The sequence below is a fragment of the Rhinolophus ferrumequinum genome, chromosome 6 (genome assembly GCF_004115265.2).
Source record: "Rhinolophus ferrumequinum isolate MPI-CBG mRhiFer1 chromosome 6, mRhiFer1_v1.p, whole genome shotgun sequence".
In the NCBI taxonomy this organism is placed as follows: domain Eukaryota; kingdom Metazoa; phylum Chordata; class Mammalia; order Chiroptera; family Rhinolophidae; genus Rhinolophus; species Rhinolophus ferrumequinum.
Window position 1 is genome coordinate 26,827,757 of NC_046289.1, and position 27,848 is coordinate 26,855,604.

The window sequence follows — 27,848 nt, forward strand, 5'->3', positions numbered from 1 at the left end:
CACTAAACTATTGTCTGTGTGTATGAGTTTTTGTTTCGCATTTGTTTGTCTTGTTCTTTTGTTGTTTTTGGTTTATATACAACATATCAGTGAAATCATATGGTTCTCTGCTTTTTCTGTCTGACTTATTTCGCTTAGCATCATACTCTCAAGATCCATCCATGTTGTCACAAATGTTCCTATATCATCTTTTCTTACCGCCGAATAGTATTCCATTGTGTATATATACCACTCTTCTTTATCCATTCATCTATCGAAGGACATTTTGGTTGTTTCCATGTCTTGGCCACCATAAACAAAGCTGCAATGAACATTGGAGCACACGTGTCTTTATGTGTAGATGTTTTCAGATTTTGGGGGTAGATACCCAGGAGAGGGATTGCTGGATCATATGGTAATTCTATTCGCAATTTTTTGAGGAACCTCCACACTGCCTTCCATAATGGCTGCACCAGTCTGCATTCCCACCAACAGTGTATGAGGGTTCCTTTTTCTCCACAGCCTCTCCAACACTTGTTACTATTTGTCTTGTTGATGATAGCTATTCTGACTGGGGTGAGGTGACATCTCATTGTGGTTTTGATTTGCATTTCTCTGATGATTATCTACCATCTGTTTCAATCTAACAGCCTACGAATACAATGTTTGCCACTTACTAAAAGGATGAAATTGTTTCACTGGTTCCTTCAAAAGGAATTCTGTTCTCCCTATTACTTGGGGCAAGGCATCTTCTGTTCGGAATGACAATCAGAACTGGTAAGGCAATGATCAACAGGGCTTCGATCAGATAATTCTCCTGCTATGTGGAGATTTTTTTTTTTTTTTTTTTTTTGCATAGAGATTTGACTATGTTCTGATGCAGTCTTCCCAAGGCAAGGCTCTGGGGCAGGATCTTCCCTGAAGGGAGTAAGAACTGCCATGTTAATCAGTCTCAGCAGAGAAGGCTGTGGGCTTGGGAAGGCAGGTCTCAGGCTGGATGGAGAGGGAGCTGGTTCCCATGTATCTATGGCCTCAACTCTGAGTACGTATTCGGATTCAAAGATGCAGTCATTTAGCAGCAGAAAGGGTACAGGATGGGGAGACCTGCCCACAGTGGACACTTAAAGATGGGCCTGGACTCCCAGACAACCATATCTAGAAGCTCTTGTGAAAGAAAGGCTATTAACCTGCTGGTCTTTTGTCTTCTGACAAGCTAATAAATGTTGCAGTATAGAATCAGCCAAGCTGTAGAGAATTCAGACAAATTTCTCTTCATGCTTGGGAAGAAGTGCTAGAAGAGAAACAGCCTTCCTTGAGCCTAATAGGATGATAGCAGTGGTAGCCAGTGCAACTTACAAGAGAGGTAAATTTGCGGGACAAGAATTAGGGCTGTAAATTTCCAACCAGCCCTCCCATGTGGAGATTCCTCTGCTCCTGCCAACTTTGGGTGGTTAGGGTATGATTTTTTTTTAATTACATTTATTGGGGTGACAATGTTTAGTAAAATTACATAGGTTTCAAGTATGCATTTCTATAATACATCAGTTATATTTCACATTGTGTGCTCACCACCCAGAGCTAATTCTCCTTCCATCACCATATATTTGACCCCCTTTACCCTCTTCTACCATCCCCCTTAGGATATGATTTTATGAAAAGGGCTGGCAGGCTTTCTTAAGGGGTCTGTGGTGAGAAAAAACTAGAGAATCAGCAATTTAAAGAATCCTCTTACATACTCAGGCAAAGGTTGACGTTCCCGAAGCTACCACACTGAAACCTCAGGCTAAAACATGTCAGATTCTCCTGGCTCTGGCACCTGTTTTGTTTTGTTTTTTTCCCTGGTGCATGCAGGGCATAGTGACTGCCTGGGCAAAGTGCCATTCATTGGCAGGAGATGAAGGGAAACTGGATGAGAGGAGGAAGAACAAGCTCATGTAGCCATTGCTTTTCTTCTTCTAGCTGATTCACTGTCATTTGTCCTTACCTGGTGAACAGAAGGGAAGCATGGGCTGGATGGGAAGGAAGGACCTGTCTGGGGGCAGGAGTGAGGAGAAGGAACAAGCCTCCTCTATGACGCTGCCTCACTGTTATTGGTTGAATTGTATCCTCCCAAAAAGGTATGTTGGAATCCTAATCCTCAGTACCTCAGAATATGATCCTGTTTGGAGAGAGGGTCTTTACAGAGGCAATCAAGTCAAAATGAGGTCATTAAGTTGAACCCTAATTCAATATGGCCGGTATCCTTATGAAAAGGAGAAATTTGGACACAGAGACAGATACACACACAGGAAAGACAAGGTGAAAAGACAGGGAGAAGATGGCCATCTACACACCAAGGACCGCTGGAGGCTACCAGAAGGTAGGAGAGAAGCATGGCACAGATTCTTCTTCACAGCTCTCGCAAGTAACCAACCCTGCCAACACCTTGATCTTGGATTCCGAGCCTCCAAAGCTGTGAGACAATGAATTTCTGTTATTTTAAGCCACCCCGTGTGTGGGACTTGATCACGTCAGCCTTAGGAAACTAATACACCTTGCTGGTCATTCCTCTGGGAGTTGGGCCCAGGGACTGGCTATTGTATTACTGGGGGAAAACTTCCCCAAAGTTAAGCAAATTATTTAATTGGTTTTCAAACTTATTTCAAGGGGCAATGGCATAGTGACATGGAAGGTGCTTGGATCTGGACAGAACTGACATTCAGAATATTTAACTGGTATAGGTCATAACCATATTGAACAGGCACATAGTATTGTGCCAGTTCTGAGGTGTCCTGGCCGAATATCAGTGCTGGATCTGGAGATAGAGTCCTGGGCTGGAATCCAAGCTCTGCCACCTACTAGCCTAGGCCTTTGGGCATGTTACTTAATCTCCCTGGGTCTTGTTCTTCTCATGTGTTAAATGGAGATAATACCTACTTTGTGGGAACTCTTGTGATAATAAAATGAGATAATTAATGTATGGTATGTCTCACACAGTGCTGGGCACAGAAACTGATTCTCACAAATGCTAATTCTTTAGGAAGCCATTTGTTCAATATGGTTTCCCCAGCAATGTGTACCTTCATCCAGCAAAATTTCCCCTTTGAGTGCAATACACAATGTATGATGCATACACAAAGCTATAGCTTAATTTAAAGCAAAATTTTAAGAATAGGTCAGAAACATTTCGGAAGGTGACTTAGAGGGTCTTTCTATGGCAGAGCAATGGGCATGTAGTGTGTGCAGTGAAATGACAGTAACATTTCCTTAGGAATCTCTGTGTCTAGGCCTGCAGTGACTGCTCAATTTCATCTTTCCATGAAAGTGCTGATTTTCTCTTCTGCGTACACAAATGCTTGCATTTAGAGTTCTGAAAACAACTCTCTTCTTCTGATTTCTCATTTTTGTTTCATGCTCTAAGTTGTACATAAACTCACACTTGCCTCTTGTTTCCCAAACCAAGGTTTGATGCTTGGCTTTACTTACCATCTTTCCTTTCAGTTATGTTTTTCCCTATTGGGGATGGGTGAGTACATGCAGAGAACATTACATAAGCAACTTTGCAGCCAGAAAAGGGGACTTGAAGGAAAGAATGGGGTGGGGTTCTGGACCTATTTTCTTCTCACTTACAGATTAGACAGCTTCTGAGTCAACAGCTGGTTCTACCCTCACCCCTTCACACTCCCAAACTGCAAACATTAGTGCTGTCTGCTGCCTGCACTCAGCCTCGTCCCTTACCATGAGTGGATGAGTGGATTTCACAGTATTTGGCTGACATCTTTATGGAGGGGTTGGGGGGATGGACCCAAAGTCTGTGGGCTCCTCTGGACTCCTAATAATTCAGGAGAACTAGGAGTTCTAAAAGTCAGCTGTGGCAGGAAAATGAGGAGGCCTGGATTCCAACTGTATAGGGCATGAGACAGGCTATAAAGGAAGAGGAAAATATTCTTAGCAGAGGAGGTAGCTGTTGGTCAGTTGCGGTGCCTTTGAGTTCACTCCTTCACACAATGTCCCTAGCACTGGCATTCACTCACGTGTCCTTGAGTTAAAACACCCACCTCTCGGGGTCTCATTGTTGAGGTAGGAAACAGGAAGGTAATTATGGTTGCTATAAACCTTTTCCTTGAAGGCTTGTTAGCAGGATGAAAAACGTCACTATTTCCCATGCATTGAGAACTTCATAGACAAGTGTTTCTCATTAAATCATCTGTGGAAGCTTATTGAACATGGAGATTCCTAGACCCCACTCCCCCAGCAATGCAGATTTGCAGAGCCCCAGGGTTTAGGGTGAAGCCCAGTAACCCACAATTTTAGTAAGTCCCCAGTGGGCATCTACAGATGTGCCTCCTCACCACCTGAGCTGGTACATTCTAGCATTTTGGATATACGTTTCTTAAGGCTAAACTATGAGAGCCCACGACAGCCATGAGGAGCTCCAGGATTACCCACAAGGGCAAACAGGCCCCAGATGGCCAAGTCCTAGAGCTGTACATTTGGACAAACAATTGCTCTCAGCCTGACAGTCAACTTGTGACATTTTAGACTTTTATCTTCTTAGTGAGTGGTGACTTCTCAATGGAGAAAAGGAGCCCAGGCAACGGAAATGGGGAAACAGGGCAGAAGGCTGAGATGCTCCATGATGAGCTCAGGAGAATCTAGCTGGACACTTTGCAGGCAGCGTTCATCCATCCTTCCAGAGGGGTCATAAGAATAAGAGCAGGTAATTTTTATTAAGCATGAATAGGCCAAGCACTGTTCTAAGCATTAACTCATTTAATCTTGACAACCTATGACGTAGGTTCTAGTATTTTGCCCATTTTCCTGATGGGAAAACTGAGGCCCAAGGTCACACAGCTAATAAGGGTCAGGGTCAGGATTTGAACCTAAGCCATCTGGCACCTGAAACTGTGCTCTTAAGCATTATACATACTGCCCTCCTAGGACGCTCAACTGCGTATGATGATTTTTTTTTTTAAAGATTCTTTTTAAAGATACAGCTAACATACAAAATTATATTAGTTTCAGGGGTGTACCATAGTTATTCAACATTTATAGACCTAAAGAAGTGATCACCATGGTAAGTACAGTAGCCACCTGACACTGTACTATACTACCACAATATTATTGACTATATTCCCTCTGCTGTATATTATATTCCCATTTTGTTTTATACCTGGAAATTTGGACCTCTTATTCTCCTTCACCTTCCTCCCCTTTTAAATTTTTCAATTACAGTTGACATTCAATATTAGTTTATATTAATTTCAAGGTGCACAGTATATGGTTAGACATTTATATAATTTAAGAAGTGATCCCCGACTAGTCTAGTACCCACCTAGCACTATACATAGTTATTACCATATTACTGACTATATTCCCTATGCTTTTACATCCCCATGACTATTTTATAACTACCAGTTTGTACTTCTTAATGCCTTCACCTTTTTCACCCTGCTCACAACCCCTCCTATCTATCACCCCAACAAATCTAGTACCCATTTGACATCATACATAGTTATTATAATATTATTGACTATATTCCTTATGCTATTCCCTACACCATAACTACTTTTTTTTTTTTAAAGATTTTATTGGGGAAGGGGAACAGGACTTTATTGGGGAGCAGTGTGTACTTCCAGGCCTGTTTTCCAAGTCAAGTTGTTGTCCTTTCAATCTTAGTTGTGGAGGGTGCCGTTCAGCTTCAAGTTGTTGTCCTTTCAGTCTTAGCTGTGTCAGGCGCAGCTCAGTTCCAGGTCCAGTTGCCGTTGCTAGTTGCAGGGGGCACAGCCCACCATCCCTTGCGGGAGTTGAACCGGCAACCTTGTGGTTGAGAGGATGCACTCCAACCAACTGAGCCATCCGGGAGCTCAGCAGCAGCTCAGCTCAAGGTGCTGTGTTCAATCTTAGTTGCAGGGGGCGGAGCCCACCATCCCTTGAGGGAGTCGAGGAATCGAACCGGCAACCTTGTGGTTGAGAGCCCACTGGCCCATGTAGGAATCGAACCGGCAGCCTTCGGAGTTAGGAGCATGGAGCTCTAACTGCCTGAGCCACCGGGCCAGCCCACCATAACTACTTTTTAACAACCAATTTGTACTGCTTAATCCTTCTTCTTTTTCAAAGCCCACCTCTTCAACACCCCTCCCACCTGACAACCATCAAAATGTTCTCTGTATCTATGAGTTCGTTTCTGTTTGTTTGTTTTGTTCTTTAGATTCCATATATAAGCAAAATCACATTGCATCTGTCTTTCTCTGTCTGACACTCCAATCAGTACAGTACCCTCCATGTCCATCCATGCTGCTACAGATGGCAAGAACCCATTCCCTTCCATGACCTAGCGATATTCCATTGTATATATGTACCACCTCCTCTCTATCCATTCTTCCATCGACGGACACACAGGCTTCCTCCACATCTTGGCTGTTGTAAACAAGGCTGCAATGAACATATGGGTGCACACATCCCCTCGAGTAGTGTTTTGGGTTTCTTTGGGTAAATACCCAGAAGTGGGATTACTAGGTCCTTCTTTGTCTCTTGTTATAGCATTTGTTTTATTTTGTCTGGTATAGTCATAAGTATTGCTACCCCAGCTTTTTTTTTTTTTTCACTTTCATTTTTATAAAATAACTTTTTCCATCCCTTTACTTTCCATTTGTGTGTGTTTTTGAATCTGAAGTGAATCTCTTGTGGACAGCATATGTAAGGGTCTTGTTTTCTTATCCATTCAACCCTCCTATGTCTTTTGAGTGGAGCATTTAATCCATTTGCATATAAAGTAATTGTTGATAGATATGTAGCTATTGCCATTTTATTAATCATAATTTTGATTTTTTTTTTTTTCCGTCTTAAAGAAGTCCCTCTAAGATTCCTTGTAATATTGGTTTGGTGATGATGAACTCCTTTAGCTTTTCCTTGTCTGGGGAGCTCTTTATCTGTCCTTTGATTTTAAATGAGGACAGATAAAGAGTCTTGATAGGTAGAGTACCGTTGGTTGTAGGTACTTGCTTTTCATCACTTCGAGTATTTTGTGCCTAGCCCTTGTGGCCAGCAAAGTTTCTGTTGAGAAATCAGCTGAAAATCTTATGGGGGCTCCCTTATAAGTTACCAGTTGCCTTTCTCTTACTGCTTTTAGGATTCTGTCTTTGTCTTTAACCCCTGCCATTTTAATTATAATGTGTCTTGTTGTGGACGGTTTGGGTTCATCTTGTTGGGAACTCTCTTCGCTTCCTGGACTTACATGTCTATTTCCTTCGCCAGGTTAGGAAAGTTTTCAGTCATTATTTCTTCATATATGTTCTCAATCCCTTGCTTTCTCCCTTCTCCTTCTGGTACTCCTATGATGCGAATGTTGTTATGCCTGATGTTGTCCCAGAGGTCTCTTAAACTATCCTCGTTTTTTTGGATTCTTTTTTCTTTTTGCTCTTCTGATTGGGTGTTTTTTTTTTTTTGCTACCTGGTCTTCCACACAGCTGATTCAATCCTCTGCTTCAAGTCTGCTGCTGATTCCTTCTATGGTATTCTTCATTTCAGTTATTGTATTCTTCACTTCTGACTTGTTCTTTATGGTTTCTATGTCCTTTTTGATGCTTATTATCTCTTTGTTGAAGTTCTCACTAAGTTCCTTGAGCATCCTTATAACCATTGTTTTGAACTCTGTATCTGGTAGGTTCTTTGTCTCCATTTTGTTTAGTTGCTTTTCTGGGGTTTTCTCCTGTTCTTTCATTTGGGATGTATTTCTTTTGTTTTCTCACTTTCACTGTCTCTCTGTCTTTGTTTCTATGTATTAGGTTGATCTTCTGTATCTCCCAGTCTTGGTTGGGTGGTCTTATGTTGTAGGTGCCCTGTAGGGCCCTGGCACAATCTCTCCCTGGTCACTGCTCTGGGTGCTCCAGGAATGTCTCTTGTGGGGGTTGTGTGTACCCTCATGTTGTAGTTGAGCCTTAATTGCTATTGGCATATCAGTGGGTGGGACTGACCCTCAGGCTGATTGGCTGTGGTGTTTGGCCACATCCAAAGCTTACAGGCTGCTATGCAGGGGGCTTACCCCAATGAGTGGAGTTCACCCTAAAGGGCTCTGGTGGCTGTTGAGACCGCCCTTTGTGTGTGCCACTTGTGGGGCTAATTGGATGGTACTCTGCTGTAGTCTCCAAGTATGTTGGTTCTGAGGCCTCTGAGGAGGGTCTCCAGTGCAGGCCTGGGTCACCTCCTGCCTGTGATTGGCTGGGGACTACCTGGTAGGAGCTACAAAATGATTCATGGTTGTTAACTTCCTGCGCTAAGGTTGGAGGCATGTGGGAGAGAATACGCTATGAACTGAGGAAGGCTGCTACCAGTACGGACCCTGGGGTTGCTCCCCAAAAAGCCAAGACATGCCAAGGCCGGCTGCCACTTGCCAGCTCTCTTAAAGTTCAGCTACTGATAAAGCCTTGTGTGGTACATGAGTTGGGTGAGGCAGGGTCTCAGGGAGTCACTAGAATGGGAAGAGTTGTGGTCACCAGGTTAATACAGACTCTTGTTTGGCACCAGTGCTGAGCCTGGAACTACTCAGCAAAAGTCTCAGAGCACACTGAGGCCAGTTGCTGCCCATCTGGGACCCTTGGACTCTGATAGTTTTCCAAGAAAGAGTGCAATGCATGCAGGGCTGGCTGCTTGTGAGCAAGTGCCTCTGGCATTGGAGGAGTTGGATAGGGCGGGGTTCCAGTGGAGCTCACTAGGCAAATCAGATTCAGATTTGGCAGGTTGGCTAGGGCTCAACACAGGAAAGATGGCACCAGCCTGCTAGGACTGCACAGGAGAAGGACCCCACACAGGAAAAATGGCGACTGTTCTCCAGCTCTCACCTTAGTCTGTGCCCTGAATGCCTTCAATGCCTCCGAGTCAACATCCCTCCACTGGGGCCCAGGTGAGTGCCTACGAGTGAGTCTGTGCATGGGCCGTTTAAAAGGATGTCTGGGTTCCCACAGCCTTCTGTCCCACCTGGATGGTTGGAATCCCCATTGCTTTTCACAGCCAGATGTTGTGGGGACTCCTCTTCCTTGCACCAGTGGGGTTGGGGTCCCTTGCTCCTTGGGATAAACTCCATGGCCGAGATATCCCTCCTGATTCTCAATCGCCACATGAAGGTTTGGGGTTAGCCCGCTTCTCATCTCTGCTCCTCCTACCAGTCTTGACGTAGTTTCTTCTTTATATCCTTAGTTATAAAACTTCAGTTCAGCCAGACTTCAGATGGTTCTCCAGGTTGATTGTTCTATAATTTAGTTGTAATTTTAAAGTGTTCATGGAAGCAGGCACAGTGCTTGTCTACTCTGCCATCTTAGATCTCTCTCCCTATGATGAATTTTAACTCAGTTCCTTCATTAGATTTGAGGCATGATTCTGCTGCTTATGAGGATTAAGTGTGAGACTTAATGGTGCCAAACTGTGCTCACTTTATATGTATACTTCATATGTATACTTCTCGTCTGGAAAATTTCTATATAACTCTCCAGGAACCTCTACCCCACTTGTTTCTCTGTATTCAAAGAAACAAACAAACAAACAAACAAATGAAACAAGTGCAGAGTTTCCACCAACACTATTTTTTAAGTTCTAAAACCACCAGCATCTCCAATTCCACTGAGAGTCTACTGTTATCCTAATACAGCCGATGCCACACATCTCTGGTTTCTTCCTGAAACAGCTTCTATCTTATCTGATGCTTGAAAGCTAACTCCCACAGTATTATTTGTTAATTGAAATTTTTATTGGGTAGCTGTAGCTTTACATACAGTTGTAAAAAATAATATAGTGAGATCTCCCGGACCCTTTACCCAATTTTCCTTCAATGGTAAAACAATATATATATAGTACAATATATTGACTATAATACTGACACTGATACAATCCACAGATCTTATTCAGATTTCCCTGGCTTTACTTTTACTTGTACGTGTGTGTGTGTGTGTGTGTGTAGTTATATACCATTTTATCACATATGTAGGTTCCTCTGTCTACCTCCAAAGTTAAGTTAAAGAACAGTTCCATCCCACAAGGAGCCCTCCTATTACTCTTTTATAACTACATACATATCCCTCCTATATCCCCACTTCCTCTCACCCCTAATCTGTTCTCTATTTCTAGAATTTTGACATTTCAAAGCATTATATAAGTTGAATCAGACAGTTTGAAGTCTTTTGGAATTGGCTCTTTTTCACTCAGCATAGTTCCCCTGAGATGCATCCAAGTTGTTACATGGATCAGTAGTTCATCCCTTTTCATTGCAGAGTAGTATTCCATGGTATGGATATACTATAGTTTGTTTGACCATTTATCAGTTGAAGGACATCTGGGCTGTTTCCAGTTTTGGATTACTATGAATAATGCTGCTATGAACATTCACAGGCAGCTTTCATTTCTCTAGAATAAATGCCCACATGTGCAATTCCTGGGTCATAAGGGAAAGTATTCATTCTCTCACCACTAAGTATGATGCTAGCTTTAGTTTTTTTGTAGATGCTCTTTATCAAGTTCGGGTACTTTTCCTTTATTTCTACTTTGCTGAGAAATTGTTTTTCTATTACCTGTGAATTATAGCACACCCCCACCTAATGGTAACGCTTTCCCAGAACATGTTAAGTAGCCTTTTCCTAATGAGATCAGACCTACAGGTACGATCATGCAGTGGACCCTTTAGTTTTCCAAAGAATAAAATTATTTTCCACATCCACATACTCAGATCAGGAGATACCTAACATCGCAGTTATTAATGAAACATGTTTTCTTCACCATTCTAGACAAACATTTGTAGGTCATCTTTAAATCCCCACACAACAAAACCACATTATAGTGATTCACACATATTGGGTGCTCAGTAAGTAGCAATTCCTGATATTAGTATAGTGTTTTATAATTACAACTCACCTGACCCTCATAGTGACTCTGGGGAATAGGTATTAGCCCTACTTCCAGAAGCTTCCAAAGGCTTGGGGAAGTTAAGTGACTTGCTTGCTGAGGCCATTTGACTTGGAGGGAAAGAATCAGGGTTGTCTAAGCACAAGTCCTATGTTGGTTCCACTCCTGCAGAGCTGGTGGTAAAGATTGGAAACCTGGACTCACTGACCTTTGACAATCCTTTCCAAATCTAAAGCACGGAAAAGCTATGACAACAGGAGGATGGCAGTGTCATTGTTCTTGTCACATTTGCCTTGCCTGGCGCCCAGACAGTGGGAGAAAGAATTCTCCCGCTTCTGCTATTGCTCTGCATACTACCAGGAGTCATTTGGCTTTATCTAGTGGGCTGAATCTCCTTCGATTCCAATCACTTTAATTTCTGACCTATTTTTCCAATCTAGCATAGCACATGCTTGCACTTGATTCAAACAAACATTGCCAAGTGTTTTTGTTTTGTCTGTTTTAGCAACACTGTCCTTGGAGATCTCTGCTTTTCACCATTCCCAAGCTGCTCTTTGTTTTCTCACCCTTTGAATCCTTCCCTTCGATGCCCCCAGCATTCAAGGGCTGATTGAACAAGGGCTGCTGTACCACTCTCACCATCATGGCACAATCCTGGGCAGAGGCTCTTAGTGAACTTATTTAATATGGATTCATCATCCCAGCCTGTGCCTGGAGCTTTGGGAGGAAAATGGGGCGCATTCAAAAGATGTCGATATCTTCAATGACTTTATATTCTTATTCATCCTTCATTGGCCAGTACTGAGCTTTCAAAGCGGCAGGTAAAAGAGCTATGGTGAAACACCAATCTAAAAATCTGATAAGCTAAAGGCTTATACTGACAGTCTTTTAAGGGATATCTGGATCTACTCAAGGGAGTTGTAATGCCAAAGCCTGAGGTCACCTCAGTTTTTTGGTGCCTCTCGCATGCCACTGTTCGTGAGGGAAGGCATAGACCTGGGCATCCTGGCAGCACACTTACAAGTGATCCTATCCAGGATCTCACTGCAGTTGACACAGAGAAAGACGGGAATAGTAGGAAAAAAGTGAGACAGGACTATTTTTGTTGGAGTCTTCATTAACACCCCTTTCTTGGGTTGGAAATGGGACTTTGAAGGGGCCAGCTGGGCCATTTGGAATGTGATAATAAGTATATGCCCAGAAATATTCAGAAGAAATCCACTGCCTGATTTGATCTTTTTTCCTTGTTGGCTCTGGCCAAGGACACACGTCATGCCGTTGGCAGGAATTCTGTGCCAGGATGGGGGAGAATCTCAGAAGCCAAAATTCCATTCTGTTCTTTTTTGTACTTTAAAGAATACGTCTCCTGTTCGGATCACCTCTCCCACCATTTCTCTGTGACTCCAGCAATAGCTTTCCTGTTCCCGCTGCCTCTCTCAGCATCCCTCTATGACACCAGACCAGTTTTGTTAACCAGTTTTGTTTGGGGATAAGTTAGTTAACAGGCACACATGTAGCAGAAAAAGCACTTCCATGGCCTTTGTGGCAGCACTGTGTGATATAGCAGTGTTGGAAATAACCTAAATATCCATCAGTAGGAGAATGGATAAAAATTTGTGCAGTACAACCTGAATCTTGTGAAAATTAGGAGAGAGAGAGAGAGAGAGAGAGAGAGAGAGAGAGAGAGAGAGAGAATACGAATGAAGAGTTATAATAGTAGGCATCAGAGTTTCTCTTCAGGAAGAAATTACCTTATTTTTAGAATATCCTCATCAACTGCTTCAGTGAGGAAGGGGAAGCTTTGAGATCAGGCAAATCAGGTAAATGAAAAGATGAAGAGGTGGCCAAACTGCTCTGACTATGAAATGACAGTAATTTGATAATCAGAGAACCTAAGATGTGGAAAAGGACTAGAAGGGAAAAAAGTCTGAGAAGCATGGTAGGTAGTTGGACCCAGTCACAAAAGGTAAGAGGTCAATTAAGAAATTCCTGGTAGTCTGATAGCCAAATCAGTTTTTGGAAAAACAATTTTGAATATTCAGCTTTGGAGGTGTCAACTCCTTCTGTATCCGGTACCATTCAGTAAAATCTGATATGACTACACAGCCTGATGTGGTCGTATCAGGGGTCATGGAAGGAAAGAGGCAGCAAGGGGACGTAGGACTGGCCCTTGGTTGACACCCCTGTGGGGGCAGAGGGGAAGGAGGAAGACCTGGGCTTTCCAGCAGTGGCCCCAGCACATATGAGACAAACCCCTTCTTTTACAAATAACCTGGAGAAAGGTAGACGTTGATGTGGGCTGGCCGCTATGTTTTACACATACATGTTTATATGCACAACAGAGGAAGGCTGGGAGGACATAAACACAAAGAGGAAAGAGTGGGCATCTTGGGGTCATGGATGACAAGCGAGTTTTAGTTTTTTCTTCGAATTTCATTTATTTTCAATTATCTTCTATAATTACGATGTTTTCATGTTGTAATTAGAAAACTATTTTAAAAAATCACCCCTGGCCATTCCATCTTCAAAGAGAGAAGAAAGGTGTGGATCAGGCTTCTGAGGGTTTCCTGAGCAGAAAGCACTGCCTGTTCATGGGGCACCGCCTTGGAGAAACCTAGGCTCACGAGGGGACATTACAGTGGAGGAGTGCCTGGAAGCGGGGAGTTAAAAGGACGGCCCAAGGGACACACCTGCTAGTGCTTTCGTGCTCAGGGTGCCTGGTCAAGACAGGGGCTTTCCTCCTCTGACAGCAAGAAGGAGCTCAGTAAGCTGGCACCAGCACGAGGCACGAGAGGGGCAGGCAGAGCAGGCACGAGGCTGCCAGCCCAGCAGCCTTTCCCTCGGATGCCTCCCTCTCACAGAGGTCTTGCCGTTCTCTATTGCCCTTCCTACCAGTAAGCTTTCTTGCCTGTTAAGCTCCCCAGGGAACCCAATTGATCCCAGCATGTATCCTCTCTGCCTGGCAACTCCTTATTCTCTGCTCTAACACTCTGAACTGGTCTGACATGTGAAAGAGCCCGAAGTTCTTTCACTGCTAGTTCAGTTCAAATAAAGGGTCAGAAAACCCTGGGGCAGAGTTAAAAAAAAAAAAATGGCAGAGAGCAGAGGCTGTCTAACTGAGGCTTCTTTGCTTACACAATTTCAGGCCAAAGACATTGCTGCCTAGAAGCCAGCAGTTTCTAAGTGTTTCCTGGACTGACCTGATCCTGAGAAGTTATAAGCAGGCACAAAACCTCTGACCCAAGGGCTCTGTGTTCTGCTGGAGCTCAGCTGCCCTTCAGAGGAAGCCTGATGGGTCACATGTTCACTCAGCCTCCTGGGTCCAGCAATGCATCAGGTAGCAAAAACCCACACTGAAGGCTGTTGGTTCACACCTTGCTCACCTCCCCTGCCCCGTAGCCACTGAGGGAGGTGAAACTTCCCTGACCCCTCTTGCCCTCCTCTGTGTACTCACTAGCTCCCCATATTCCCCCATAGCTTCTTTTTTTCCTCCCCATCACATACTTTCCTGTCTTAGTACCTACCAGAGTAGGAGCTAGATTTACATATAATCATCATTTAGTAAGCAAGCATCTGTTATGTGCCAGGCATGTGTGCATGTATCGTTTAATTTCACTCGCCATCACAATCCTGTGTGGTGCCTATTATTACTTCCTTGCTGTCATGGAAACAGAAGGTCATTGAGCTTGGGACCTGTCCAAGGCTAATGGAGGAGTCGATGGGAAGTTAGGATTCAAACCCAGATGCTTTTATGTTATATAAAGTTCTTTTCCATTAGGCCACATTGCCCTGCAGGTTTCCTGGGGATATAGGTCTGCTGCCTGTCTGTTCCTCTGTGTGCTCTCTCTTCCCTTCTGTCCTCACTAGCACACACAGGGATACAGCCCTCTCCTTATATAGGTATGAGGGACGTGTTCACACAAGTTCCCAAGACCCAGTGATTTCCACAACGTGGGGTAGCGGGTCCATTCGAGAAAGGCGCTCGGTTCTGACTCAGCATGAGCAATAGGCCCAGAATCATATCCCAAAATGCTCACTCCTTAGGGATCTCCGGAAAGAGAGGCCGAGCGGAGGAGGGGGCTGGAAGGCCTTCAAAATTCTAGATGATTCAAGACTTCTAAAAGGAGACTTGAAGGGCACCTGACCCAACCCCCACTGTTTACATATGGGGAGACTGAGGCTTAGAGTGATATGACTTGTCCAAAATCACAGAGCAAGTGAGCAGCAGAATCTGAGCTAGCATCCTGGTTTCTACTGCCTCTTGCCGTGTTTTGAGGAGAACAGAAAGGATTTAGCTTTGGGCCGTGAGGAGTCAGGGCGAGCGTCCAATAAAGATTCTACGAATGAGTGAGTTTCCTTCCGATGCTCTGGCTGCTATGTCTGAGCCACCGATGGGCAGGATTTTCTAGACTCAGGGGACAACAAAAATCTTGGACACTGCGCATCCATACCATCTCTTTGTTAACATCAGGGGCACGCCACAAACGTTTAGGACCAGGTTATATCACGGACTCTGACCCAACTTTCTTCCCCATCTCACCAGCAGATTCAAACTGTCACTAACATGCTGCTGAGTCCAGAAGGGTGTCCTTCTACTGTGGGGTACCAAGCTGCCAGGACCTAGCCCTGTGTGTGGATTGGGATGGTGGGCACTGCAGAAAGGGGCAGGAGTCCTCTGACGGGATATTAAGAGAAAGTTTGGGGCTTGGAATAACTTTGCTTGACATCTTTGGCATTACTATCAAACAAGGATAGACACGCATGGGTAATATCCCAAATGGCACTAACAATTATGTTTATCAGGTGGTTTTTCTTCAAGAAAAGGAAAGAAAAACTAATTTCTCTGCACAGATAATTCGGTCATCATTTTCCTTGAAACATAAAAGCAATAATACATATGGTTAGAAAAATCAAACACCACAGAAAGATTTAAAATAAAACAGACATGGAGGAACCTCCAATGCATCTTACTCAGTGAAAGAAGCCAATCTGACAAGGCTAAGTACTGTATGAGTCCAACTCCAGGGCCTCCTGGAAAAGGCAAAACCATGGAGAACAGTAGAAAGAAAAATCAGTGTTTGCCAGGCGTTGGGGGTGGAGGAAAAGAGATGAACAGACAGAGCACGGAGGATTTTTATGACAGTGAAAACACTCTGTATGGTACCCTAGTGATGGATACATGTCATACATTTGTCTAAATCGATAGAATGTGAGAGTAAGCCCTAATGTTAACCATGGACTTGGAGTGATTACGATGTGTCATTGCAGGTTCCTCAGTTGTGACAAATGTACCACTGTGGTGGGGACATTGATAATGGGGGAGGCTGAGCATGTGTGGGGGTAGGGAGTATATAAGAAATATCTCTACCTTCACCTCAATTTTGTTGTGAGTCTTAGCATGGTCTAAAAACAATAGAGTCTTAATAATAACAAAAGACTTCGTCTCTTTCTTTCGCCAGTTCCTCTGCTTAGTATCTTTTTCAAGTAAAGTCAACAGCTTCACTGGTATGATTTCAGATAATTTTGAATGCAAACACTTTTATGCTACTTTGTATCTTTTTTCTGTACACAAAGGGAATCACATTAAACACTGTTCTGCATTCCGCCTCTATGTATAATAACAGATTTTGGAGACTGGCCTATATCAGCACACACAGAGCTATCCCATTCTTTGTAAGGGCCACAGAGTTCATAAAGAATGGCATGGAGAATTTTTCTTTTTTCCTTCGTTCCTTCCTTCCTCCCTCCCCATGCCTCCCTCCATCTTTCCCTCCCTCCTTTCCTTAAAGAAAGGCAGATTGCCACATGCACTGTCTCATTTGGATGTGTCTGGGGTCTTGGAAGCTTAACTACCCCACGTTCTCCTACAAATGGACTTTGAGAGCTTGTTTGGAGGCTCTAGCAGGAGAGCGCAGCTACTCGCGTACCCTTGACCGAAGATGACCCTCCTCTAGCTGGGAAGGTTGTCCTCTTCGACCCAGTGTGTAGCTTCAGGAGGGACTCTCGTGGAGCGGGGAGGGAGGAAGGGCACACCCGCCTAGACAGCCAGAATAGCCTAATCACCCCTGGTGATCAATGGGGTGACAGATGTCACAGCCAGACTGCCTTCACATGCAGAGAAAATTTTTCTTTTAAGAGCTGTAAAGGACCTTTGAGATCTTGGAATCCAACCCTAGGATTTTATAAATCAGAAAACTGGGCCCAAGAGGTTCAATTCCTTGACCCAAGGCACCTGGCAGATTAGAGACAGAACTTGTAGTCCAAGTCCCTGTCCAACAAGCCACACTTCCTCTATGTTCTTAAAGATGGGAACATTTGAAGAAATGGAGGAAATCTTAGCCTTCAAAGAATACCCCACACCCCATGCATGAGCCTCATCAGATTCTCTCTCTCTCTCTCTCTCTTAATTAACAAGTGCTGTTTTGGTGGACTATGAAGCAACCTACATTTGGGGAACCCTTTTAGTGTTTGTGTTTGAAATTACATGGGACAATGTCGATAGATATTTAATACAGAAAGCAGGTATCAAGAGAGTTTTCCTAGTAGATACTGTTCAAATATCTCTTTTATCTTAAAATTGTTAGAATTAGAAGTGAGAATTTCCTTCATTGGGCGGGTCCCACTTCTTTTTTCTCCTCCTACACCTCCCCGCCCACTTAAAATGATAATTTACATTTTTGATATTTTGTAGTTTACAAAGTACATTCATATACATATCTTCTTGCTCCTTGCCGCTTACCCTATGAGTCAGGCTGGCATGAATATACCCATTTAGTCAGTCAGGAAACTCAAGGTCAGAGATCTTGTGATCAGATTAAGTTCAAGTAGTGAGATTAAGTAGTGAACGTGCCATCAGCTATAACGTGGGACTACCTCCATTAGTGTTCCACTAGACATAGGGCCAGCTAGTCAGTTTAGTGCTGGGTTTGGGGATTTTTGTTTTTGTTTCCTGAGAGGTGAGGTTTTTGGCCCACCAGGAAAGAATACAACATCAGCCAGTCATAAAAACACAAACTGAAAAATAAGTATGACCTTCCAGGATGTCAGCGGAGCCAATGTTCCATGCCATACGGAATAGTAGTGTCCAACCTCATTTGGCACTTACACTGGAACTTATTTCAAATGATGGTATCATCACTTTTGTTACATTAAAAACGTCCTGGTCTGAAGTAACGCATTTGGACAACTCCAGATGTTATTCTTCTGGTGGATCATTTCCCCTCATTGTCCACCGAGCGGTATTGAAATAGGAATGGCCGAAATGAACTGCTACTCTTAACATTTCCACTTACATTTCTCAAAATCTCTGAACTGGAATTCACACACTCTGGCCTAGAAAAAAGGAGGAGGTATGAGTGGGGCTTCGGTAGCCTCTAGGCTCATTAGAAATTATGGCTCACCAGTTCCTCACTCCTCTCTGTCCGTACAAATTCAGGTCACCTTCCTAATGACGTAGGACCTAGGGAAACTATGACCTGGTTATAGAACACAGGACAATTTCCCTTTAATCACCCAGGATGGTCATAGAATGGGAATCCTGATCACACACGGCACAATCACAGTAAAAGGATATTTTATGTACAGAAAACAAGACTGGAGGATGGGCAAGCAACTTGCCCTAAAAATGTCAGGGTTTGTCCTTGTTACAGTGATGAGATGTATTCCATGTGGCCTCAAAGGGTAGATAGAATATGGAAGGATCGATAGAAATTTCAAGGAGGCAAATTTTAGTACTTAAGGAAGAAACTATTAAACATGGAGGCTATGGGGTGAATGGTTAGGACTATAGGCTTTGGAATTACAGACCTGACAGATGAGAAATCCTAGTTTGCCACATACTGTGTGGCCATGGGCAAGTGACTCAACTGTTCTAAGCTTGAGCTTTCTGTCTCACAAAGTTGTATAGATCAAATGAAGGCAGAGACCTTGTGCTTCATGTTTACTCCTGCATACCCAGCCCCAAAGCCCAGAGTCTAGCACATAGTAGGTGCTCAATATAATGGAATGATTGGATTTATTTGGATCCTTAATAGAAGACGATGCTGGGATAAGCACTGTCATTTATTTCAAACACATTCACCCAACATCTATTGGGTGCCATGAATTGGGCTCATCATGGTAGTCTTTACTGCCATTATTGTTACTGTGAAAATTAACAGAGATCTCAACTAAAACTGGAAATGGGAAGGCCTGTAGAGAAAGCTCTTATACCCTACCACTTGTCAATTACTACAAATAGAAAGACATCAATTACAGACCCCCAACAGGAAAAAACATTGTCCCAGAAACTCTTTGGGACATCTTGAAGTCAGAGTCCCTACAGCTGAATACCTGGGAGTATTCAGGAAGTGCAGCTACTGTACTACTCCAGTGGAAGATTTTCCTCTCGCCCAGCAACAAGCCTAGCCAAGGAAATACTGCAGCTCAGGCAATGAGAAGCTGTTGTCACCTGAACTCTTACTTTCCTCCAGTGAAGTATGATTTTTCTCTTGCTGATAAGTTTCTTGTCTTACCCTCCTTTTTGTAAAAGCCTTCCATCCTGTGTAACCCCTCAAAGTATCTCTCTGCTTGCTAGATGAGATGCTGCCTGATTCATGAACTGTTTCATAAAGCCAATTAGATCTTTATAGTCACCGCTTATTAACATTATTATTAGTAGTATTATATTGTTGTTTTGTGGTAGTGGTGGTGGTTGTTAAATGAGTCACTTTAGGTGGTGGTGAGTACCTTTATTGTTGGACATGCCTAAGTTCATGCTGGATGACAAGTTGGTAATGTTGAAAAGGAAATTCATGCACCTGTAAGGGATGGGGTTATACCCAAATCTAAAATTATAATTCTGATTTTATATAACTCTTGAGCTAGCTAGTTAGTACCACTTCTCACTTTTATTCTTTACACACAGAAACACTGTGGAAGGGAAACATTTGCCCCATAAGCGTCCTCTGTGTAAATCTAGCCATAATATGAGTACTCTTATTCAGAAAGTCCTTTATTCAGAAGTCCTTTATTCAGAAAGGGCAAGAAGTTCCACTTGGATACATTTCAACCTAGAATTCTTCTAGTTCAAGTCAAACCTCTTTGGCACTACACATCCTGCTTCCTTTTCAAAAATATTTGGGAACTATGATTTTGAGTCATACTAGATATGGCACCATTTCATTGCTGGTATGATATGTATGCATAAAAGAAAGATAATGAGCTTTATACTGCTAATGAATAATTTCAAGGCCATATGAACACCACCAGCAAGGCTAAACTTTAATCTTCTATAGCATTATTTTTGGCTTTTTTGTGTTTGGTGCCATTTTCTGTGCTAGAACTTGTGCTTGCTGCTATGTGGTTGGGACTGGAAAACACTAATCATCGTGGTGAAAATGGAAAACTCTGTTCCCAGCATGTACATCAGACTTCCCAAAGCCAAACACCTGGGAATTGGGAAATTGCTGGTTGATTTGTCGAAACATGTGGTTTTCATCCTAGCTGTTTGGAGTAGGCACAGCCTGGTGGTGAAAGAGAACAGCTGGAAGGAGAGAAGTTCCCATCTGGAGGTCACTCACAACCTGCAAAGCTCTGGGAGCAGCTTTTGGCTGCTCTGCATCTTGGCTTTCCTGTCTGCACTGCAGCCGAATCCCCTTGCCTTTGATGGGGCACTCCCAGGTATTCAGCTGTAGGGACTCTGACTTCAAGATGTCCCAAAGAGTTTCTGGCCAAGAGCCATCCAACTCATTTCCCTTGGAGGTAAAGAGCTTCAGAATCCACTTTAGAAACTGCCCAGAATCTAAATTCAGAATGTTCTTTTCTTGAAAGCATTCTGTAAGTTTCAAGTCTCATCTCTTTTGGAAGATGGTCTTCGAAGCACATTTACAGGCTTAAGATTTATTGGCCAGGGTGCTGTCCAAGCAATAGCCTCAGATGGACAATGGCTTGGGCAGTCAAGTTCTCCCATTCAGATGGCAAGAAATTGGCTGAGGATCTTAGTATGAAGCCCCTGTTCTTTCCCCTTCCTTTGGCCAGTTAGTATCCCAATACTCATCTTCTGGCACCAGGTTACCAGTTATCTCTAGCTCTTGACTTCCTTTTCCCCACTGAGTTCTTGCATTTGTAATGCGTCCATCTTTATGCTTGGTTCTTTGGTTCCACACCAATTTCTCTGGAGTACCCTTTGTCTTAGAATCTGCCTTAGAGTCTATATTTAATTTTGTCTACTTTAGATGTATCTACCCAATCATCTTCTGGTGTCCCATTGAGGGCTGGCTTCAACGGTGGGCAACTTATGTAGTCACATAGGACCCATGCACAGAAGCACCCTGTATTTAGCTTAATGCTCTGCTATTACCTTTTTGAAATTCTTAATTATTTTATCTCTGAAATTGTGTTTTGTAAGTGAAGTCTGATGGGACGATGGAGCATGAACGTGAGCAGAAGAGATAGGCAAACCATTCTTTGCAGCCCCACTCACATATAACAGTCACAATGCCCTGAGCACATAATTCCAGTGCATGAGAGTTCAGCAAGACCAAACTCGAGTATAAGGTTAGTATGAGTTTGTTAGGTCTATAAGTAAGCAGACATGCTGACAGCCCCAACAGACTATGCTTTCCATTCAATCCAGAAGTTGCTTCAAATGCAGAAAGAAAGCAATAGTATTCTGAGAAACACAAATGACCTAGGAACCCTTTCCTACTTATGTTACTTCCTGTAGTAGCCAACCACTTAGGCTGAAAACGATGACATAGAAAGAAAGACTAGGGTAACCTATAATTTCTTTTCTTTTCCTTACTCATCAGGAAGCCAAGTTTGGTAGAAAGTGTGTATATAAAGTATGCATATAAAGAAGCGAAATCAAAACAGTTGAGTTTGTTTTGTTAGCATTTCCACTGTTCTAGTAAGAATAAACTACATATGCATGTATAAGCTACAAAAAGTGAATTGTGCAATTTATATGATTCCATATGCAAATTAAGTGCTGTTTTATTTCCATTTAAAAGTGGCATTGCACAATATAAAGATGAACATTAAAATTCATGCCAATAATTTAAAATTTTAATTTTCTTGTAATGATATTAAATAACAAAACATCACACGAAAACATCATATAAAATCGAGAGAGAGAAAGAGAGATCATGAAAGAAAGAAAGCTTTATCTTTTAAGATCTTTAATGACATTTCACCCCTGCTTTTTGAAAAAGGAACCCCATAGTTTCATTCATTCTGCACTAGCCCCCACAAATTATGGTCCCAAGGCTTCAAGACATGTCCACAAGCACTGATAAAACTGGAATATCCATTCCAGTGTGACTTCTCGAGGCCTTGTCACACGCCTGTCCTAGGCTTCAAGTTGGGACCGATGGATATTATCTGCCCCTTTGGTAAAATAAACAAAAAATCTCCCAACATAGGTCGAAATGCATGGGAAAATGGAGGTAAAATGACGACGTGGTCGGTGCTCATCCAAAGTCAGAGGGCACGTCAGGGATAGAGGCATAACCTGGCTATCATCTTGCCTCTGGATGCAATACCATGGCCTGTCTGCACCCATCTCCACTGCTGGCATTTGAGTCTCAAACATCATTTTAAAATACCAACAAAGTCATTATGTGTTGTAACTTTTTGATCATACCCCAGGTGAGGCCACCACAGCCCCACGGGAACAGATGTAGAGCCAAAGGCCCTGCCCTTGAAGAGGTTCGGCACAGAACATTCCAAGGCCCCAGGGGAGTCCCGTGTCTTGTTCAAGGTCAACAGGAGTTGATCAACAGGCCAATACACGCTTCCTTGGTAAGGATCAGATTCTTACATCTCCCCAGGCAAGTCAGAATATCTTTTCTAGTCATTGTATCAAAATCGTTAGAAATTCTGAAGGAACAGGGCGCCTCCCATCTCTTTCCTTGAATTTCTTAGAGAATAAGACTTGTAAAACCAAGTCCAGACATCTTGTGCCACTGGCCAGATCCCTACTAATCAGAAGAAACCCTAAGCCCGAACAGACCACAACTGTGGGCACTTTGCAAATTGCCTGCATGCCCTTCACATGATGCCCTCAAGTCATCCAAATGGATTTTTAGACTAACATCTCTTAGCACATTCCAGCTGCCCCTTTGCTATTCTCTTGGAGCCTTCCATGCAGAGTCCAAGGGTCCACTGAATCCAGGTTTCCTTCAGAAGACTTTTGTTTAGTGCTGAGCTGCCCTTAGTAACACAGCCTATTCCTTTAGCTACTTCTGGGCTAGTCCAAATTCCTTCTAAGTCCCAGACCTCCCGTTCTATGCACAGCTGTGTAGAAGGAGGGCAGGTCCTTGAGAGGACATCTTCAGACTGCTCCTGTTTGCAGCCTGCTGGGCTGCTCAGCTGGCACTGCAGCCCCAATGGAAGGGTCACTTGCCTTTTTGACAGAATGAACTTGCAGTTGTTGTCTCCTTCCTTTTGGCAGGCACAAGAGGGAAAGGATATCTTATGGGCCACACTGCACTGTTCTGGCTCTCACAAAATGACAGTGATCGTCTTTCCTTCCCTTTCCATCAAATGATAATTGTAAACACACATTTAAAAATTTTATGGTGCCATTTAAGATAATCGTCACAAAAATATTTTAATGAAATGTAAAATGTTTCTGATATATTGGTAAGTAGAAATAAAAGCAGGATACTGGAGGGCCTTTGCTTTGTAAACAGTTTACATTTATGTACAGAAAAAATACAGGAAGGAGATATATCACAATTGATTTCTTTAGGTGGTGGGGTTAAAAGTAATTTTCTATTTTCTTCTATAAAATTTTTGGTATTTTCTAGTAAAAGAAAATGCATTGTTTAGGTATGTATTACTTTTACACTCCAACAAGAAAGGATACTTTTCTATTTGCTAGGATTTCTAACCGATTTTATGCATTGTCTAAAAGGAAACCAACGTTGGGCTTCTACTTCTCCAGGTGACTTCTATGTGGATCCTTTCTCTCAGTTGAATTTTCTGTACAGGATACAGATTTGGCTTTGATAAGACTGTTCACCTTGTAATTACTCTTCTTTTTTTTAATGTGAAACTTGACAATATTTGAAAATAGCCCTACGGAGCTTTGAATGAAGGTACTTTATTTCTTTCTCCTGGTTACAAGGGCTGAGAGCTCCCAACAGAATTTTCCAAGTAGTACAAGGGCTCTGGAGCCTACCTGAGGCGACTCCAGGGACACAGAGGTCTGGAGGATGCTGACTTTGTGCATGAAGGTGTGATAACAAGAACACTGACTTTGGAGTTGAAGGGTTCTAGAAACTTGGGGTTTTTTCCTCTGCAAAACTGATGATCGTATTCTTTATTGAGTTGTTTTAAATATTAAAAAATACAATGTATATAGAGGGCCTAGCACAGTGCACACAGTAAATTATTAATATTAGTGGTGAGCACTATAGAAGGCAGTAGAGGGGGAAATCTGCTATTGTTACTCTCCATTCTCTCAGCTCTGAAGTTTTCCCAAGAGTGTGGGTGGCTGAGGCGGGGGCCGAAAGTGGAGGAGCTGTCCAGATCTTAGCCCCCGCCCGCCCTGACTGGGCTGGCCTGACCAAGGACACACATCTTTGTTTTCACTATGGAAATGTAACCACTTCTGGGGTAGAAGACAGGCAGTGCTAGCCACAGGATGGCAGCCAAAAGCATGGGGTGAGGGGCAATCCCAGAATGCCCATGGATAATACTAAATATAAGACTCCATTACCACTCTGAAATCGCCCCATTAGTGATCCGGAGTGCTTCTTCCCCCACCCAAGGCCACTCTGCCCTTTAACTATTAATCAGGCATAACAGTATGCCAGAGACTTACAGGAAATAAAGGGAATCAAACTGTACATTGTGAGGGATTGAAATATTCCATCTTTGCTAAGCTACTACTTTATCTGCTGCCGTTATTACTGGTAGTACTGCTATCTGTAACCACCATTTCTACAACTGCTACTACTATTACTACTAATTAAGTTTGTAAACTACAATTTTTTAAGTGCCTGGGTTTTGCCTGATGACAGATCATACTGGACATGGCATTACGGAAAAGCAGCGGTAGGCTGGCACTACAGATCTCAAAGGGAACAGAACACATCTGCACTTTGGAACAGAGCAAAATTATCGATATTTTTTTCATCCCCCAACTGCCTGGGCCCCAGCCACGTCCAGTCACTCTTTCAACCTTACTCAGCTCCAACTGTCCATGGCTAATTTAGGCAACTTCAAGGGTTAGGGATTAGGAGTAATGGCCTTTTGTTTGGTTAGAGGAGCTGGACCATGCCCAAACCCCGCCAAATAGGGTGGGGGAAGAGGAGGAAATGCTTTTAACAGGGGATAGAAGGCCATTGCCTCTCCCACCTTCTCACAGGACTGGCCCTGGCGAGATCCAGACTCTTCCTTTTTTAGAGACTTTAAATTTTCCTGTGCCAAAGTTAAATTTGTAGAAATGTCTGATTTTGCCCTCAATCCCCAAAGTGAACTCTGGAATGGATACCTCACCTTCTCATCCCAGTAGAAAGGCTCCCTTTCCTCACATCTAGCGGACAGCTGGTGTGAGGACCAAAGCTACCCAGAGTGAGAAGGAGGCAGGGAGGAGAGCAGGAATGTAGCACAGCTCCGGCCCAACCATGAACTAGGCTCCCTTTGAGATCACTCTCTTCACCTGGCAACCGAGCCCCAGCAGAGCTCCGAGAGAAGAAAGTGGCACTTTGGAATCCATTTTGCTCAAGATGCTGAAGGCATTATGGCAAACTGCTCTTTCCTACTGGGGCCAAGTGAACTTGGGGGAAAACCTTACCCATAGGGATACAGTCAGTTGGGAGGACGATGAGGGCCAGCTCTGGAGCCAGAGATACCTGCGGAGAGCAGTCACTGGGCGTGCATGGGTGCGGGTGGCCCACCCAGGCGCTGCTTCCCGCACTGGACCCAGGTCCACTGGAGATTGATAGTAGCAGCAGTCGCCGCCAGGCCAGCTGGGTCTCCCCCTGTCTGCCCAGTTATTTATAGATGAGATTTACGATGGATGCGGGGGAAGGGACGCGGGATGACAACGAGTTTTGGAAGGTATAATGCTAAAAAGTCATACTTTTCCCAAAGCGTCCCCCTCCCAGGTTCTCCTTCCCAGAACAGCACGGTCCCAGCAGGGAGGATGCATCGCGGGCTCGCCGCAGCGGGCGGCTGTGACCCGGAGTCCGGAGCTGGGGAATGGGGACCCGCGCCGGGCAGGAGGCGGGGAGGGCCGGGGGAGGAGGGGCCGGGTGCGCGGCGCGGCGCGGCTCACCTGCCAGGCTGTTGTAGCAGTCGATCTCGATGGCTTCCACTGTCTTGCTCTGCTCCTCCGAGAGGCGGCCAGGGTTGGAGGCCCCGGCCGGGGAGGCCGCGCGCGAGTCCCTCTCCTGTTCCCCGGGGGCGGGCTGCAGCCCCTTCAGCTCCAGCAACGCCCGGTGATATTTGCCGATGGCTTCGCGGAATTTCTTGTCCTTGTAGCACTGCGCTCCTTGGTTCTTGAACTCGTGTGCGCGCCGGATAAACTCGGCGGGCTCGGCCGCCGCCCCAGCCTGGCCCCGCGCCGGGGCCCCTCCACCGCCGCCCGGGACGCACAGAGGCGGCGGCGGCCGCTGCGCCTCGCCTGCCACGGGTGGGCTCGGGTTCCCCTTGGTCCCCGCCGCCGAGCCCTTCCTCTCCATTCGGCCGCCGCCCGGCGCCCAGCGCGCGCCGCGATCCTGCCGCCGCCGCGCCCTCCCGGGTTTAAAAGCGGCGGGCGCCTGCCCGGCGTCTAGCGAGCTCGGCCGCGGCCGTGACACCCCGCGGCGGTCTGTCGCCCCGCACTCCCATTCTCCTCGCCAGCTGCAGGAGGCTGCTCTCTCCTCCTCCTCCTCCTCCTCGGATTGCCTTCCCCTCCTTCCCTCCCTCCTTCCCTCCCCCACTCCCGCGCTGCCCGCCCTCCTCCTCGCCCTCCTCCCTTCCCGCAACCTGCGGGGGGTGGCGACCTGGCCCTCGGGCGCTGTGAGGCTAGCGGTATGGGGGACCGCGAGCCTGATTGCGGTGCCGGGGATTGTCGCTGACCCGGAAGAAGCTTGGCTCGCCTGAAGGAGGGGAGGATTAATGACAAAGACGGGCCCGTCCTTTCCCATTCAATCCAGCCCAGGGAGACGCGCCTCGTCTGAAAGAGACGAATCGACGAAATGCATGCAGACTCACCCTCAATAGATTTCTTAGAAACTAAAAAGAAAGGTGCGGTGGGGGAGCAAGGGGCGTAGGCACAAGCTATAGCTTTTGTTCTTTGCAGTAAGGCATTAATATTTTTAAGGTGGCAGGGCCTCTTTTTTGTGAATCCAGGTTGTCGGTGAGGTGCGTCTCCGTGTGTGGCCGCCGGGGCACCCAGAATACAGTGCATTTCAGCGTGTGGGGCGTTGTACTCCAGAAGCCTGCCTGTGCTGACACCGCGGTGTGCAAGCAGCTGTGCAGAATGAGTCACAGATATCAGAGATGGAAAACACCTGTTACTGTGGGTCATCAGGCTTGGCGTGCATGCGTTCCAGTTTCCATTTACAGGACGGTTCCTTGCCTTTACTCAGGATGCCATTCCTTACTTCATTCATTCTTACAGTCAGCCCTGAGTGTCGGCTCTCTGCTGAGGATTTGCTCAGACCGAGGGGCAAAGATAGGCAAGTGAGTACCCTGCTCTCTATTAAGTCCCAGTCTATCGAGGGAGAGACCTCCCCCCCCCACCTTAGAGTCACTATACCAGTAGAGATCTGTAAGTGTTACCAGGGAGGAAGAGAAAGTGCTGTTCCTCTGGCACCCAGATATATTATTCTTTGTTAATAATTTGATGTAATTCCTTCAGGTTGTTTTCTACATATCTACATTTGTACAAAGTCCTGTTTTAACAATCAATATTCATTTAACATGAATGGTGGGAGATGATATATACAGTTTCCTGCTCTTTTTTATATTATATGTGATAAAATAATCTTTTAAAGCCTCATTTTTAATTGCTTCATAATATT

General features: G+C 44.5%; 1 protein-coding gene across 1 annotated transcript in view; it reads right to left on the minus strand.

The window, feature by feature from the left end:
* TTC9 (tetratricopeptide repeat domain 9) overlaps window positions 1-26,727 on the minus strand; it is a 37,745-nt gene extending 11,018 nt beyond the window's left edge. Inside the window, exon 1 of the mRNA XM_033107995.1 lies at window positions 26,117-26,727. Within this exon, the coding sequence (XP_032963886.1) occupies window positions 26,117-26,522 (406 nt within the window). The 5' untranslated portion in view covers window positions 26,523-26,727. The remainder of the gene's footprint in view (window positions 1-26,116) is intronic.
* Window positions 26,728-27,848: the final 1,121 nt, after the last annotated feature.